Raw genomic sequence first — 13,412 nt, forward strand, 5'->3', positions numbered from 1 at the left:
GAGCGTTGGCCTGCGGACTGAAAGGTCCCGGGTTCAATTCCGGTCAAGGGCATGTACCTTGGTTGCGGGCACATCCTCAGTGGGAGGTGTGCAGGAGGCAGCTGATCGATGTTTCTCTCTCATCGATGTTTCTAGCTCTCTATCCCTCTCCCTTCCTCTCTGTGAAATACCAATAAAATATATTTAAAAAATAAAAATAAAAATAAAAAATAAAATGGGCAAAAGGCTCTAACTGGTTTGGCTCAGTGGATAGAGCATCGGCCTGCGGACTGAAGGGTCCCGGGTTCGATTCCGGTCAAGGGCATGTACCTTGGTTGCGGGCACATCCCCAGTAGGAGGTGTGCAGGAGGCAGCTGATTGATGTTTCTCTCCCATCAATGTTTCTAACTCTCTATCCCTCTCTCTTCCTCTCTGTAAAAAATCAATAAAATATATTTTTTTAAAAAAATGGGCAAAAGATCTGACTAGACATTTCTTCAGAGAAGATATACTTAATGACCAATAAACTCATGTAAAGGTGCCAATATAGTCATTAGGACGATGCAAATCAAAACCACAATGATATACCACTCACACCCATTTAGGATGGCTATTCTTGTTAAATCTTTCAAGGAAGTTCTTTCATGTTACAGTACAAAAATATTTCCAAGATTCAATATATAGAGAAAGCTAAATACATAATAGTATGTATATACATAGTATGCTAGTAAACATATGGAAAAATAAACAATTGCTATAAATTCATAAAACAGCTCTGGAGTGAAAGTCACTAAACTGGTAACTCCAACTGCCCATACAGAGGACAACTGGGTACCTAGGAGAGAGACTTTTTACTATATATATTTTGTTGTACCTTTAGTATTTTTAACATATGAATGCATGTTTTAAAATCCCCAATAAGGCCCTAGCCAGTTTGGCTCAGTGGATAGAACGTTGGCCTATAAACTGAAGGGTCCCAAGTTCGATTCTGGTCAAGGGCATGTACCTTGGTTGTGGGCACATCCCCAGTGGGGGGTGTGCAGGAGGCAGCTGATAGATGTTTCTCTCTCATCAATGTTTCTAACTCTCTGTCCCTCTCCCTTCCTCTCTGTAAAAAATCAATAAAAAATATATTTTAAAATCCCCAATAAGATAAAATTTAAAAACTCCCATTCTACATAATAATCACCTACAGATCTCTTAAATACACAAAATGATTATAAGGGACTTAATTTGTTCCTCATTCTTGTAGATGTAAAGCTAGAATGCCTGTAAAAATCACTCTCAACCCTTTCCCGTCTTCCACCAGAATTAGGAGTTTCACGTTTTCTCCTGTCCAGATAGACAGGCTAACGGTCAGCTTTAGAAATGTAAAAGTAAGATAGCTTCAAACAGATAAGAGCTATCTACACTAATAAAAGAGAAACATGCAAATTGACCATCCCTCCACTACACCCACCAGCCAAACAGGAGCGAGTATGCAAATTAACCCAACAAAGATGGCGGCGGCCATGGAGCTGGAGTGAGCAGGAGGCTTGGGTTGCCCCCAGCAATGGAGGAAGCCAAGCTTCCCGCCCACCCTGGCCACCGCTCAAGGAGTGGCTGGGGGCCTGGGTTGCCGGTGGTGACCCAGGCTTCCAGCCAGCCCTGGCCTCCACTCAAGGAGAGGCTGGAAAAAAAAAAAAAGGAGGGGCTGGGAGCCTGGGACACCGGGGAGCGTGGCCAGCCTGAAAACAGCCCTCAGCCCCTCACCCAGGCTGGTCAGGCACCCCAGTGGGGACCCCCACCCTGAAGGGGGTGTGGCCAGCCTGCAAACAGCCATCAGCCCCTCACCCAGGCTGGCCAGGCACCCCAGCGGGGACCCCTACCCTGAAGGGGATGTGGCCATCCTGAAAACAGCCCTCAGCCCCTCACCCAGGCTGGCCATGCCCCACAGTGGGGACCCTCACCCCATGGGGGCGTGGCCAGCCTGCAAACCACCACAGGCCCCTCGCCCAGGCCACCCCATACCCCAAGGGAACCCCCACCCTGATCCAGGACACCCTTCAGGGCAAACCAGCCGGCCCCAACCCGTGCACCAGGCCTCTATCTATACTAATAAAAGGGTTATATGCTAATTAGACTGGGAGACCTTCCAGAAGACCTTCTGGACATTCTTCTGGACAAAGCCATGGTGGCGGGGCCAAGGTAGAGGCAGTTAGAGGCCAAGAGGGGAGGGCAGTTGTGGGTGATCAGGCCGGCGGCGGGGGGGGGGGGGGGGGGGAGGGGGAAGTTGGGGGTGAGCAGACCAGCAGGGGGGCCAGTTGGGGGCGAGCAGGCCGTCAGTGGGGGTCAGTTGGGGGTGATCAGGACAGTGGGGGGGGGCAGTTTGGAGTGATCAGGTTGGCAGGGGGGGCATTTGGGGGCGAGCAGGCTGGCAGGCAGAGTGGTTAGGGGCAATCAGGCAGGCAGGCAGGTGAGCGGTTAAGAGCCAACAGTCCCGGATTGCGAGAGGGATGTCCAACTGCCGGTTTAGGCCTGTTCCCTGTAAACTGGCAGTAGGACATCCTTCGAGGGGTCCCAGATTGGAGAGAGTGCAGACTGGGCTGAGGGATACCCCCCCATGCACGAATTTTGTGCACCGGGCCACTAGTTTAAATATATTTACCTAAGTTTTATCAAAAGCTAAAATCACTGGCAAAATATAACTTTGTAATGCATAGTCAGAGAATTGCAACCAAACTACAAAAGCTGAACTGTGGCCTAAAATTATTTCTCATTTAAAATATTTAAAATATTTTTGTCCCTATGAATGATCCATCTTCAAAAGCACTCAAAAATAGGATATGAATTTTAAAATAGAATACACCCTTAGACACTGGCTTTGTATCGTACACGTGGCAGACAAACATAAAAATGTTTATTGTGTTAATAGAGGTGAGATGATATAATCAATTATAGCTACTTCAGAAACCACTATGCACATGTGAGACAATCTAAATTTCAGACAGACCTGGATTCAAATGCCAGTCCCTGTATTTGTTGCCATATAATACCAGAAAGTGCTTCAGCTCTCTGAGCTGCATCTCTAAAAATAAAGCTAATAATTCACTTTTCACAGATAGCAGAAAAAAAACTATTAGCAAAGTACCTAGCAGAGTGCACAAAAAATGTGTTTTATTATCAAGAAAGAGTAACCATAATTCATTAATTATTTTAAAATATACTTTTTTAAAATTTTATTGATTTTTTACAGAGAGGAAGGGAGAGGGATAGAGAGTTAGAAACATCAATGAGAGAGAAATATCAATCAGCTGCCTCCTTCACACTTCCTACTGGGGATGTGCTCGCAACCAAGGTACATGCCCTTGACTGGAATCGAACCTGGGACCTTTCAGTCCGCAGGCCGACGCTCTATCCACTGAGCCAAACCGGTTAGGGCTAAAATATACTTTTGAAGTGAACTTATTTTGAAGACTTTTGATATGCTGGTTATTCAGTGGGAGGCTCTCTTGGATTTTTCCCAGCTGTGAATCTGAAAATTAAATTTTCTTATTATATATGTCCAAGAATGTTCATGTCTAAGGTCTTAAATTCCCATGATGGTCCATTCTGCATGAGACATAATCCAAAACCTACATGGACAGTACTTAAGGCACCTTTCTGCCTCTGGAATTATTTACCATAAATATGTTTGAGGATAGATGGTATATGCATGTTTCCCAGGAAGAGGATTCATGAGTTACCCAGAGTCCCATTTAAAGGAGAAAGTTCAGGCCCAGCCAGTGTGGCTCCATGGTTGAGCGTTGGCTCACGAACCAGGAGGTCATGGTTCAATTCCCAGTCAGGGCACATGCCCGGGTTATGGGCTAGATCTCCAGTAAGGGGCGTGTAGGAGGGAACTGATTGATGATATTTCTCTCTCATCGATGTTTCTACCTCACTCTCTCTCTCTCTCCCTTCAGCTCTCTAAAATCAATAGAAATATATTTTTTAAAAAAGGAGAAAGTTCAGTATTATCTACCTCCCTTCAGCCCAGGGCCCCTAACTGATTAATTATAATACCTCATTTGCCTCCCCGCCCCCATTATAATACTTCATTTGTGACACACTCTTACCATTGACTATGCATGGATTTCTTTTGTTTTATTTATTTAAGTAACAATAAACACCAGTGAAATGATTACCCAACATGTGAAAGAGATCATTGATAATAGTTACTTCTCTGATCTTCCATACCAGCCTCCTGCTGAATAAGATAACCACCTGAATCTTGTGTTTAACGTGCCCTTGCTACTTGAAAGCAGGCTCTTTTTCTTGTCACCTATATTCAGAACTGCAACAGCTGAGGTCACATCTAGAGTCCCTGTTTACAGTCGAATTAGCAATTGCCCTACATTCAGGATCAGTGTGTTATTGCACAGAGCCTGCAAGTGGCAGTGTCAGTTTTCACCACAGCAGCAGGTCAGGCTATATTTAACATGTACCCTCTTTGCTGAAGAGCTGCAGCTGCGGCTCTATTAGTTTGTGAACAAAGGAGGACAAGTGGGAACTGAGGGCCTCTAATGGAAAATTGTAACTGGACTCAGCTCAATCATAAATTAACCAGGTTTGTATTTAAAGGTCTGTCTTAACAATACTATAATCTTAATTAAAATGCTAAAAAATACAACTGTGACAATTTCTCTATTTCTGCACTGTTTTAATGTTTATCATTTGACCCCAAAATGGGGACATACACACTATAAAGCACAGAAATGTTTAGGAAAAATTACAGCTCTAGGCATACAAACTAACATATGAGTAAGAACTGATTGATAATTTTATACATATAGAACACATTTTTCAAATAGGGGCAATGCTACTCTAGCTAGCAAAGAAAAAAGCAAAAATAGTTTTATATAATGCCCTCATTGATTGAAAAAGTAGATATTACAGCCTTACAAGGGAACTGCTTGAAAGTGAACATGGCTTGGCAAAGGTTATTATTCTGCTGCTGTTATTATGTCAAAGAATCCCCCCTAAGGAGGGAGCCACCCTACTCTGAAACAGATAAATGCTTCTGGGACTCTTCTGAGCTTGAAAGGCTGATTATGAGGGACCCAAATCACCTCAGTGAAACTGAACAAGGATAATTGTAAAGTTTAATCATGGGTTCCAAAAACAACATATACAAAAAGACATGAGGGGAAGGCAGGAGGAAGAGAAAGGATGTGATTTAGCCAAACTTAGGACTCACTAAGCTAACAACAAGACAGAGCTAAGAAAATCCCCATATCTCAGGCCATATTGATAAAATCTTCTGCACAAGGAAGATGACAGTCCTAATCCTCTCTGAGCTGGCAAGAGTGTATTCCCTTTCAGATCCTGCACTCTGAAAAGGAACTAAAAACACAGGGTTCAAGTAGAGGGAAACTACCATGTTGGTGAGGGTGAAAGAAGGGTGCAGTTGCTGGAGTGTTTTTAAGACTAGAAAAGAAATCAAGATTTAACACATGTGAAAGGCTATTATAGAAGAAGATTTGTTCTATATTAATCCAGAGGCATCAGAGCCCACATAAAACAAGGGCAACTTGAACTCAAAGGCCCTGAGATGTTCCAAAGAAGCTGGCGAGGAAGAGACACACAGGAATATTATTATCACTAGGGTGAACTCTGGTGTGAAAGAGAAGGATAGAGTAGAGACTTAAAAACTTCATTTATGCCCTTGTCAGTGTGGCTCAGTTGGTTGGGCATCATCCCGTGTACCAAAAGGTTGTGGACTCATTGGTAGGGGGCATGCAGGAGGCGGCTGATTAATGTTTCACTCTTACACTGATGTTTCCCTCTCTCCCTCTCCTTTCCTCTCTCTCTAAAAATCAATAAAGTCTTTTAAATAAATAAATAAATAAATAAATAAATAAAACTCTATTTATACTGAGAATCTAATAACCTTAATATTGCCTTGACTCCTCTCGCAAACTCAGACCCTACAGAGAAAATGGCACCTCTTTAATCTATTCTACTTGCTCTACCCCTGAAGTTTCAACCTGCAGGTTGATGAGAAACATGATTGCAGATACTGGAAAAACTCCTAGGGTACTGAATTAGGAGTCAGGCAACTTGGGTATTAGTCTTTACACTATTAACTCAGTGTTTTACCCTGGATGCATACTCTATAAAACTCAGATAGACTCTATAAAACTCAGATCTTTATAAAATGATGGAGCTGTATTAGGGTATTTCCACCTATGTAAGTCTTGAATTTCTGAGCTGAGGTGCACTAGTATCTTCTCTGTTAAATCTCACTGAATTTACAATAAAAAATTAAAGTGATAATGTCCACATTTCTAAAACTAACAGTCAAGTAATACTTGAATGATTCCTAACAAACTCCATCCTACTTAAAAACTTCAAAAATAGCCCTAACCGGTTTGGCTCAGTGGACAGAGCGTCAGCATGTGGACCGAAGGGTCCCAGGTTCGATTCTGGTCAAGGGCACATGCCTGGGTTTCGGGCTCGGTCCAACCTGCAGAAGGCAGCCAACCAATGATTCCCTCTCATCATTGATGTTTCTATCTCTCTCTTTCTCTCCCTTCCTCTCTAAAATCAATAAAAATATTTTAAAATAAATAAATAAAAATAACATTTTATTTGTGTTTTAATCGTTAACTTTATTTAAAAAAAAGGGGGGGGGGTAAACACCATAAAACAGAAACAGGATTAATAGGTGTTCTAAGGATTAGATAAGTATACTTATGTAGTATAGCACAAAAATTTTAAAAAATTACTTGTTTCCTCTGGTTATAGAGTAGGAACTGCTTTGTACTTAATACTTAACACAATGTAGAAAAGTTAACATAAAAAGAGCTCAGATTAATTGGGAAGTTCACTTTTAAGTGCTGTGGAGGAAAAGAAAAGCGGATTCTATGGAAAGTAACTTAACAGGGTGATCTGATCATAAATTCCTAACTGGGCAGGTCATGTTGGGTAGTCACACCCCAGGCCTAAAACTCTTTAGAAAAAGGGAAACATTTTAAGCCAGACTTATCCATTGTTCTTGTAAATCTAGGTTAACATACCTTTGAAATACCGTAAGTCATACCCCTGGAAGGGGGTATTAACCCTCAAGAGAGCACATCATCTTGTTAACCTGTAATCCAATCTCTACTTTGTTTTTGCCAATCTTCCTACATGTACTGCCCTCCTTAATTTCAAATGCATAAAAGCTGCTGCAAAATTGTTATCCTTAGGAGCATTTGAGATCTTATGTCCTGGTATATATCATCAGTTTGGCTCAAATATACTCTTATAAAAATTCTCTACAAGTTTCCACACTTCTGACATCAACAGTGTGAATCCTTTTTGGAATGTTTAATGGCTTACTTTCAAAGGTAGCCAAAAAAGAGACATTCAAATATTATGGAGTTTAAGACCTATGAGATTATGTTGTTTTTAAAATGAATTTATATTAAAACTTTGCATAACTATAGGATTTTCTAAGCATCTAGAGATTTACCTTCAAAGGCAAATCCAAATAATATAATCAATGAGTCAGTCAGCAAATATTAAAAATTCATTTGGGAGTTCAAGTTAAGTATCAAAAATTAAATTTGTAAAAATTATACATCAAATAAACCAAGGTACCCTGGAGTACATTTTAGTCCCCTCCCTCTCCCCCTTAATAGCCACTAGCACTACTGAGCTTCTATCAGGCCTCCTGATAGGTGGCAATGAGGGAATTCTATAGCCAATCCTTGTCTTCTATGGGGCTACAATCTGGGAACTTTTCTTAATCATGTGCCCTACACAATGAATGGAGCAAAAATACAATGGCTTTTATATTTGCTCTCATAGACCTCATCTTTCCAGATTCTGTTTTTGCAACACATCCTTACATAATCAAAAAGTGAAATAAAATTTTCAAAAAACTTTTCTAGAAGTTCCAATTTGCTGCCCCCCCCACCCCAAGTCACTCAATCTGTGATAAATCAGAAAAAAGCAGGTTCCAGCATTGATCTCTTTGTAGAAGCCAAAGATGTCTCCTTTGGAAAGAAAATGAATATCCTTTGAGACCTATTCAATATATCTCATTTCTTCAGTTTAATCACAAATGGGTAGTAGGTTATCATTCAAGGTCTCAACCCTTTGTTTTAGGGATTAAAATTCTAAATATACCCAGGATGGAACTGAGGATCTGAGGAAGAAAAAAAATTCTAAATATAAGCCTTGAAAGCACTATAAATAGTCTAAAACTGCCAAAAGAATGCATAAATAACATTTTGAAAACCTATATATATTTGGAAAAGCCTTTATTTATTTCAAATCTATTTTGCATCAAAGTAGTAGCCTCCTCTCTACCTGGTGTTCATTATTATTAAGTGAACAGTGACACTTAGGTCAGCTGTGCATAAAGAGAACACTTATTACCACAGCCCTCAAGTACTCCCAATATAAATGTCACAGATCAGATGCAGTTGTGAACATATGTTCAAGTAGTGAAATTCTGCACACACATTCACAGAGAATGTTACACTATTCTATAGGAATTAAAAAAAGCTTGAGGGATCCCCTTTAGCACAGCTTTCTAAACACCATGCCTGCTGCTGCTGGGAGGCAGCTGTAGTGCTGCAAGAAAAAGACTAGACTGAAAGATCTGATTCCAGTCTCACTCTGCTACTTACCAGTTGTGTGACCTTCAGAAATTCCAATTCTTTAAAAGACACTATCTACCTCATAAATAGAGGGTTATTAAGGATTAAATTAAATAGGAAATAGGAAAACGTTATATAAATTGTAGGTGTTGCTTCAGTTTATACAAATACCTCCTGTTTACACACAAATTACCTGGCAAATCCCCTTGTGCTTTGAAAGCCATCTTCTACTATGCTATTTGCCCTCTAGCCATAGACAATCACGCTTTCACAGATACAGCTCTCTGCTTCTCATGTTATCTGATTTGTCCTCTGATCCTCATTCACTTAAAACATACTCATCTCAAGGTCAAAGGTCATCTCAAGGAAGACAGGCTAAATCCTTATAGAATACTAGAGGCCTATGCACGAAACTTGTGCATGGATAGGGTCCCTAGGCCTGGCTGGCGACCAGGGCTGATCAGGGCCTTCTAGTTGCTATCTGGGGCCTTCCTTCCCCGGACGCCGGCCAGGGCCTTCCTTTGTTCTGCGCCACCCCTGGTGGTCAGCGCATATCATAGCGAGCGGTAGCACTCCAGGTTGGTCAAACTCCCAAGGGGACAATTAGCATATTAGCCTTTTATTACAGAGGATGTCACAGCTCTGTGCTGATCTCCTAAAGTGCTTCTCTTATATTTTGATAGTGACTCAGATCTCACAGCATTAATAGATCTGATGGTAAAGTCCTAGGAGGGGACACACCACCTTTTATTTACCTTCCTTTCCCCTTATGTTTAGAATTTGAGATTTAATATCAGCTTTGCAACTAAGTAGTAAACTCAGACTCTTCAGATGTGTAAAGGAGATGGCTGAGTTGAAATTACTTTTCTATAGGTTAACACAAAATCAGAGAGAGTAAGCCCTGGCTGGGTAGCTCAGTTGGTTAGAGTGTCATTCGGATACACCAAGGTTGCAGGTTTGACCACTTGTCAGAGCACATACAAAAATCACCAAATAGGTGGAACAAGAAGTCAATGTGTCTCTCTCTCTCTCTCTCTCTCTCTCCCTCCTTCCCTCCCCTTCTCTCTCTTCCTCTTTCTCTCTCAAATCAATAAAAACAAAGATTAAAAAACAAAACAAAATCAGAGAAAGAATTAAAATTCTATATCCATATTTCAGAATCTTTAAAATTTTCATATTGGATAATCTATATATATAAAAGCCTAAGCAACTGAATGACTGAACGACTGGTTGACCAGTCGCTATTACATGCACTGACCACCAGGGGGCAGATGCTCAATGCAGGAGCTGCCAGCCCCAATCGGGGCCGATCTGGGCCAATTGGTGCTGGTGGGGGGAGGGACCCCACCCATGCACGAATTCAGGGGCAGACGCTCCGACCGGTAGGTTAGCTTGCTGCTGGGGTCCGGCCAATTAGGACTGAGTGAGATGGGCCGGACAAGCCTTGAAGGCCTCCCACGGTTCTTCCCCAGCTGGCCAAACTCCCACATCCCTCCCCAGCCCCGATTGTGCATCGGCGGGGTCCCTCGGCCTGGGCTGCACCCTCTCGCAATCCAGGACCCCTTGGGGGATGTCAGAGAGCTGGTTTCAGCTGATCCCACAGGCCAGGCCAGGCCAAGGGACCCCACTGGTGCACGAATTCGTGCACCGGGCCTCTAGTACTTACATAATAGCTTTTACTGAATTCCTACTTAATAAGCCCCTAAAATTATTACATGATAATTCTATTTCGGGGAATTTTCAATTATTGAAATAATTAATATTCCAGAGTTTGTTCCCAATTTATTGATTTCATAAAAACAGAGGCCTACATACCAACTTGCTATATTTATATGAATAGTTTCTTTTTAGCTTGGTGCCAACAGCTGTACCACCAGCAGCAAACCAGTCCAATCTTATACTATCTCCACTATCTGACTCAGCAAGCTAGCAGGGCCACAAAGGAGCAGGTTCTTTACTTGTCTGAGTCTCTTCAAGAACAGAAACTCTATCTTAATACATTCATAGTATTCCCAGTATCTAACTCTGCCGTGCAAATAGATGGCATTCAGCAATGTTTACTGAATTAACACCCCTGAATTCCACTCTCTAGACACTGTGACCTTACTATATGTTCTGGAAGAAAAGATGCCCAGTAAATCTCATGTCTTCAGTTCCATCACAAATGGGTGTTAGAATATCATTCAAAGTCTCACACTGGGTATTAGTGGTAAAATAGACTTGAAAGCATAGATTTTCATGTCTATTCTCAAAATCATATATCAACATATCTCAAGTAACAACTTATTAAAAAACCAAACTATATGCCAATAAGCAATCTATGGTAGCTTTCTCATGACTCAGAGAAGGAAGTTCCTGGATCTTCACTGCTTCAAGAACATAAAGATGAACTTACCGTCATCTAAAGTGATGTCCTGTAGACCAATTGTTGAAAAGTTAGGTTCTTGCTCTTCAGGTTCAGGTTTAATGTTCACAGTTGCCTTATCAGATGGAAATGAAGCTGGATCACACAAATTGTGACATATTAAGGATGAAGGTGCAGAAAGACCTCCCTGGCCTGTACTCTGTGCTTGAGTTGAATGTTGTCCAGAATGCATTCTAGTGGCTAGAGTTGGTGATGAGGTGGTTCCTGAGCTAGGAGGTTGGTAAGGCATAGGCTGGAGCTGAGGAGACGGTGGTCCAGAAAGTGGTGAACTGGCCAAGGGATGAGAAGCTGCTGGGGAAACGGTTGTAGCAGACCCTAATTGTGAAGAACCATATGTAATGGACTGTAACTGAGGGGAAGGCTGACCTGTGACCTGGTCAGTCACTGGAGAAGAAAGAGATCTTTGTCCTGTGTTTGAACAATGGTATTCCATTGACTGTAGATGAGGCAGGGTCTGCACAGAATGAGGTGTATGGGCTAAGAGATGTCCTGTTGAGCCTGAATTTGAAGAATGAAAAGGTATGGATGATGGTGGTTGGCAGCCAAGATTTATTAAACTAGGAAGAGCTGCATCTTGCTGAAACAAAACAGGAACAAATTCTTGACTAGAGGCAGCATTAATAGGAAGACAAGTTGGTCCATTATACACAACATTAGTTTGCATAGGCTGATAGGAAGACCCCACTGGAGGTGTTGGTGTGACTTGAAAAGGCTGGTGCATGACTGAAGAAGGTAGCATATGCTGTTCTTTACCAGCACTCTCATCCCTACACTGCAACTGTGGCAGATGAGATGAGGTTACCATGGATGCATATGTTTGCTGGATGGGACAAACCAAGCTTCTCTGTGTTGACAGTACACTGTCACATGGATGTCCTGTATCTGAGGAAGGCCTCTGGGTCTGGGCAGGATGAGACACAGGCAATGATGGAACCGAAGACAAGTCAATTTCCTCTCTGTGTTCTTGCTTCATCAAAACTGGGGGAGGCGGGGAGAGAAAGCAGGGGGAGGATTAAAGTAAATATTATTACAATACAAAAAAATTTATAAAAGCCCTTAATTCTAGGCTAAACAACTATAGAGTAATCCAAGCCACAAACTGAAAACTCAATTGCCTGCAACAATGGAGAAAGAATGCAAAAAAAACCAAAACAAAACCCTATAAAATGCCTTCAGGGAATGCAGATAATATATGTGAAGTCAACAAGCATAAGACAACAGGGAGTAAGTAGTTCTTGCTCTAAAAGTACTCAAGTTAAAAAAAAATAAGTCCATGCTTTTAAGCACTGCAGTTTACTGTTTTACCAATGAAGTTTGACTTCACCATTCCATCAAGCAAAGCAGAGGCTATGAATATCAGCTATTATCCCTTATCACATCAAAAAAAGTAGAAGAGTCGTGATTTAGGATGAGTCCACCTGATGAAAGGACTACTCAAAGTAGGAATCAGTGCATTCTGCTTATTTTGTTTAATATGTATATCAAAACAGAAAAGAACCACCAGTTAATTTATTGTGTCAAGACAACAGATTTCATTGTCTCTTGGCAAGCATATGATTCACTTTTCTAGAAATTATCTACTTTAGCTTCCTATTGAAGTGCTATAACTCATTTAAAAATAATTCTTCTGAATTCACATCTCATTCTTCCTTCTAAGTTTGTACTATTTATTAACAAAATTAAAAATTTCATGATCTTCACAAAATGGAAGTACAGCTGGCCCTTGAACAACACAGGTTTGAACTGTGCAGGTCTACTTACACATGGAATTTTTTCAACAAATACCTGTGTTGTTTTTGATCTGTGGTTGGAAGTCCGTGGATATAGAGGGCCGACTGTATTTCATTTTACATTAAAAGAAAATAAATATGAGACCCAAAGCAAGGTCAAATCTCATCTGGCCATTTACCAAACCCTTACCAAGTACAAGTCTCTTCACATAAGCATGGCCTCAATCTGCGGAAGTGAATTAAGACAGCCCTGATATCTTTTATTGTAGAAGAGGTAATTAATGAAACACTTGTTTGGGGGTGCATTTAAGTTCTACACTTTAGTCTGGCTTCCTAGCAAGAATAGCATGGGCTCGTCATTCATCCACTTTAGCCTCTAAATCTGGCAACTGGTGAGCCAACAACCCCAAGGACAGAGAGAAAAGAATATTCCCCATCTTCTTGTTGCTTCTGCTATAATGCTCTCATTCCTAACCCAGGCCTCCATCCAGTTTCTGATTCTTATTGAGGTGTTCTAAGTATGGTTCACTGTGTCTACTGGCTCCTGACCTCTCTAATGTCTTTTTTTTTTTTTTTAAGAGAGGAAGTGAGAGGGAAAGAGAGAAATATGAGTGATGAGAGAGAAATCATTGATTGGCTGACGCCTGCACGTGCCACCCTGGGGAT

General features: G+C 41.4%; 1 protein-coding gene across 2 annotated transcripts in view; it reads right to left on the bottom strand.

Annotated features, from left to right (window-relative positions):
- The window catches only part of NFATC3 (nuclear factor of activated T cells 3), a 116,266-nt gene that overhangs the window by 22,612 nt on the left and 80,242 nt on the right, over nt 1-13,412 (bottom strand). For both annotated transcript variants that reach the window (XM_080645668.1, XM_080645669.1), the window contains exon 9: nt 10,987-11,994. In XM_080645668.1, coding sequence (XP_080501794.1) covers nt 10,987-11,994 — 1,008 coding nt within the window. The remainder of the gene's footprint in view (nt 1-10,986; nt 11,995-13,412) is intronic.

The sequence above is a fragment of the Plecotus auritus genome (genome assembly GCF_963455305.1).
Source record: "Plecotus auritus genome assembly, chromosome: 10".
NCBI lineage: Eukaryota > Metazoa > Chordata > Mammalia > Chiroptera > Vespertilionidae > Plecotus > Plecotus auritus.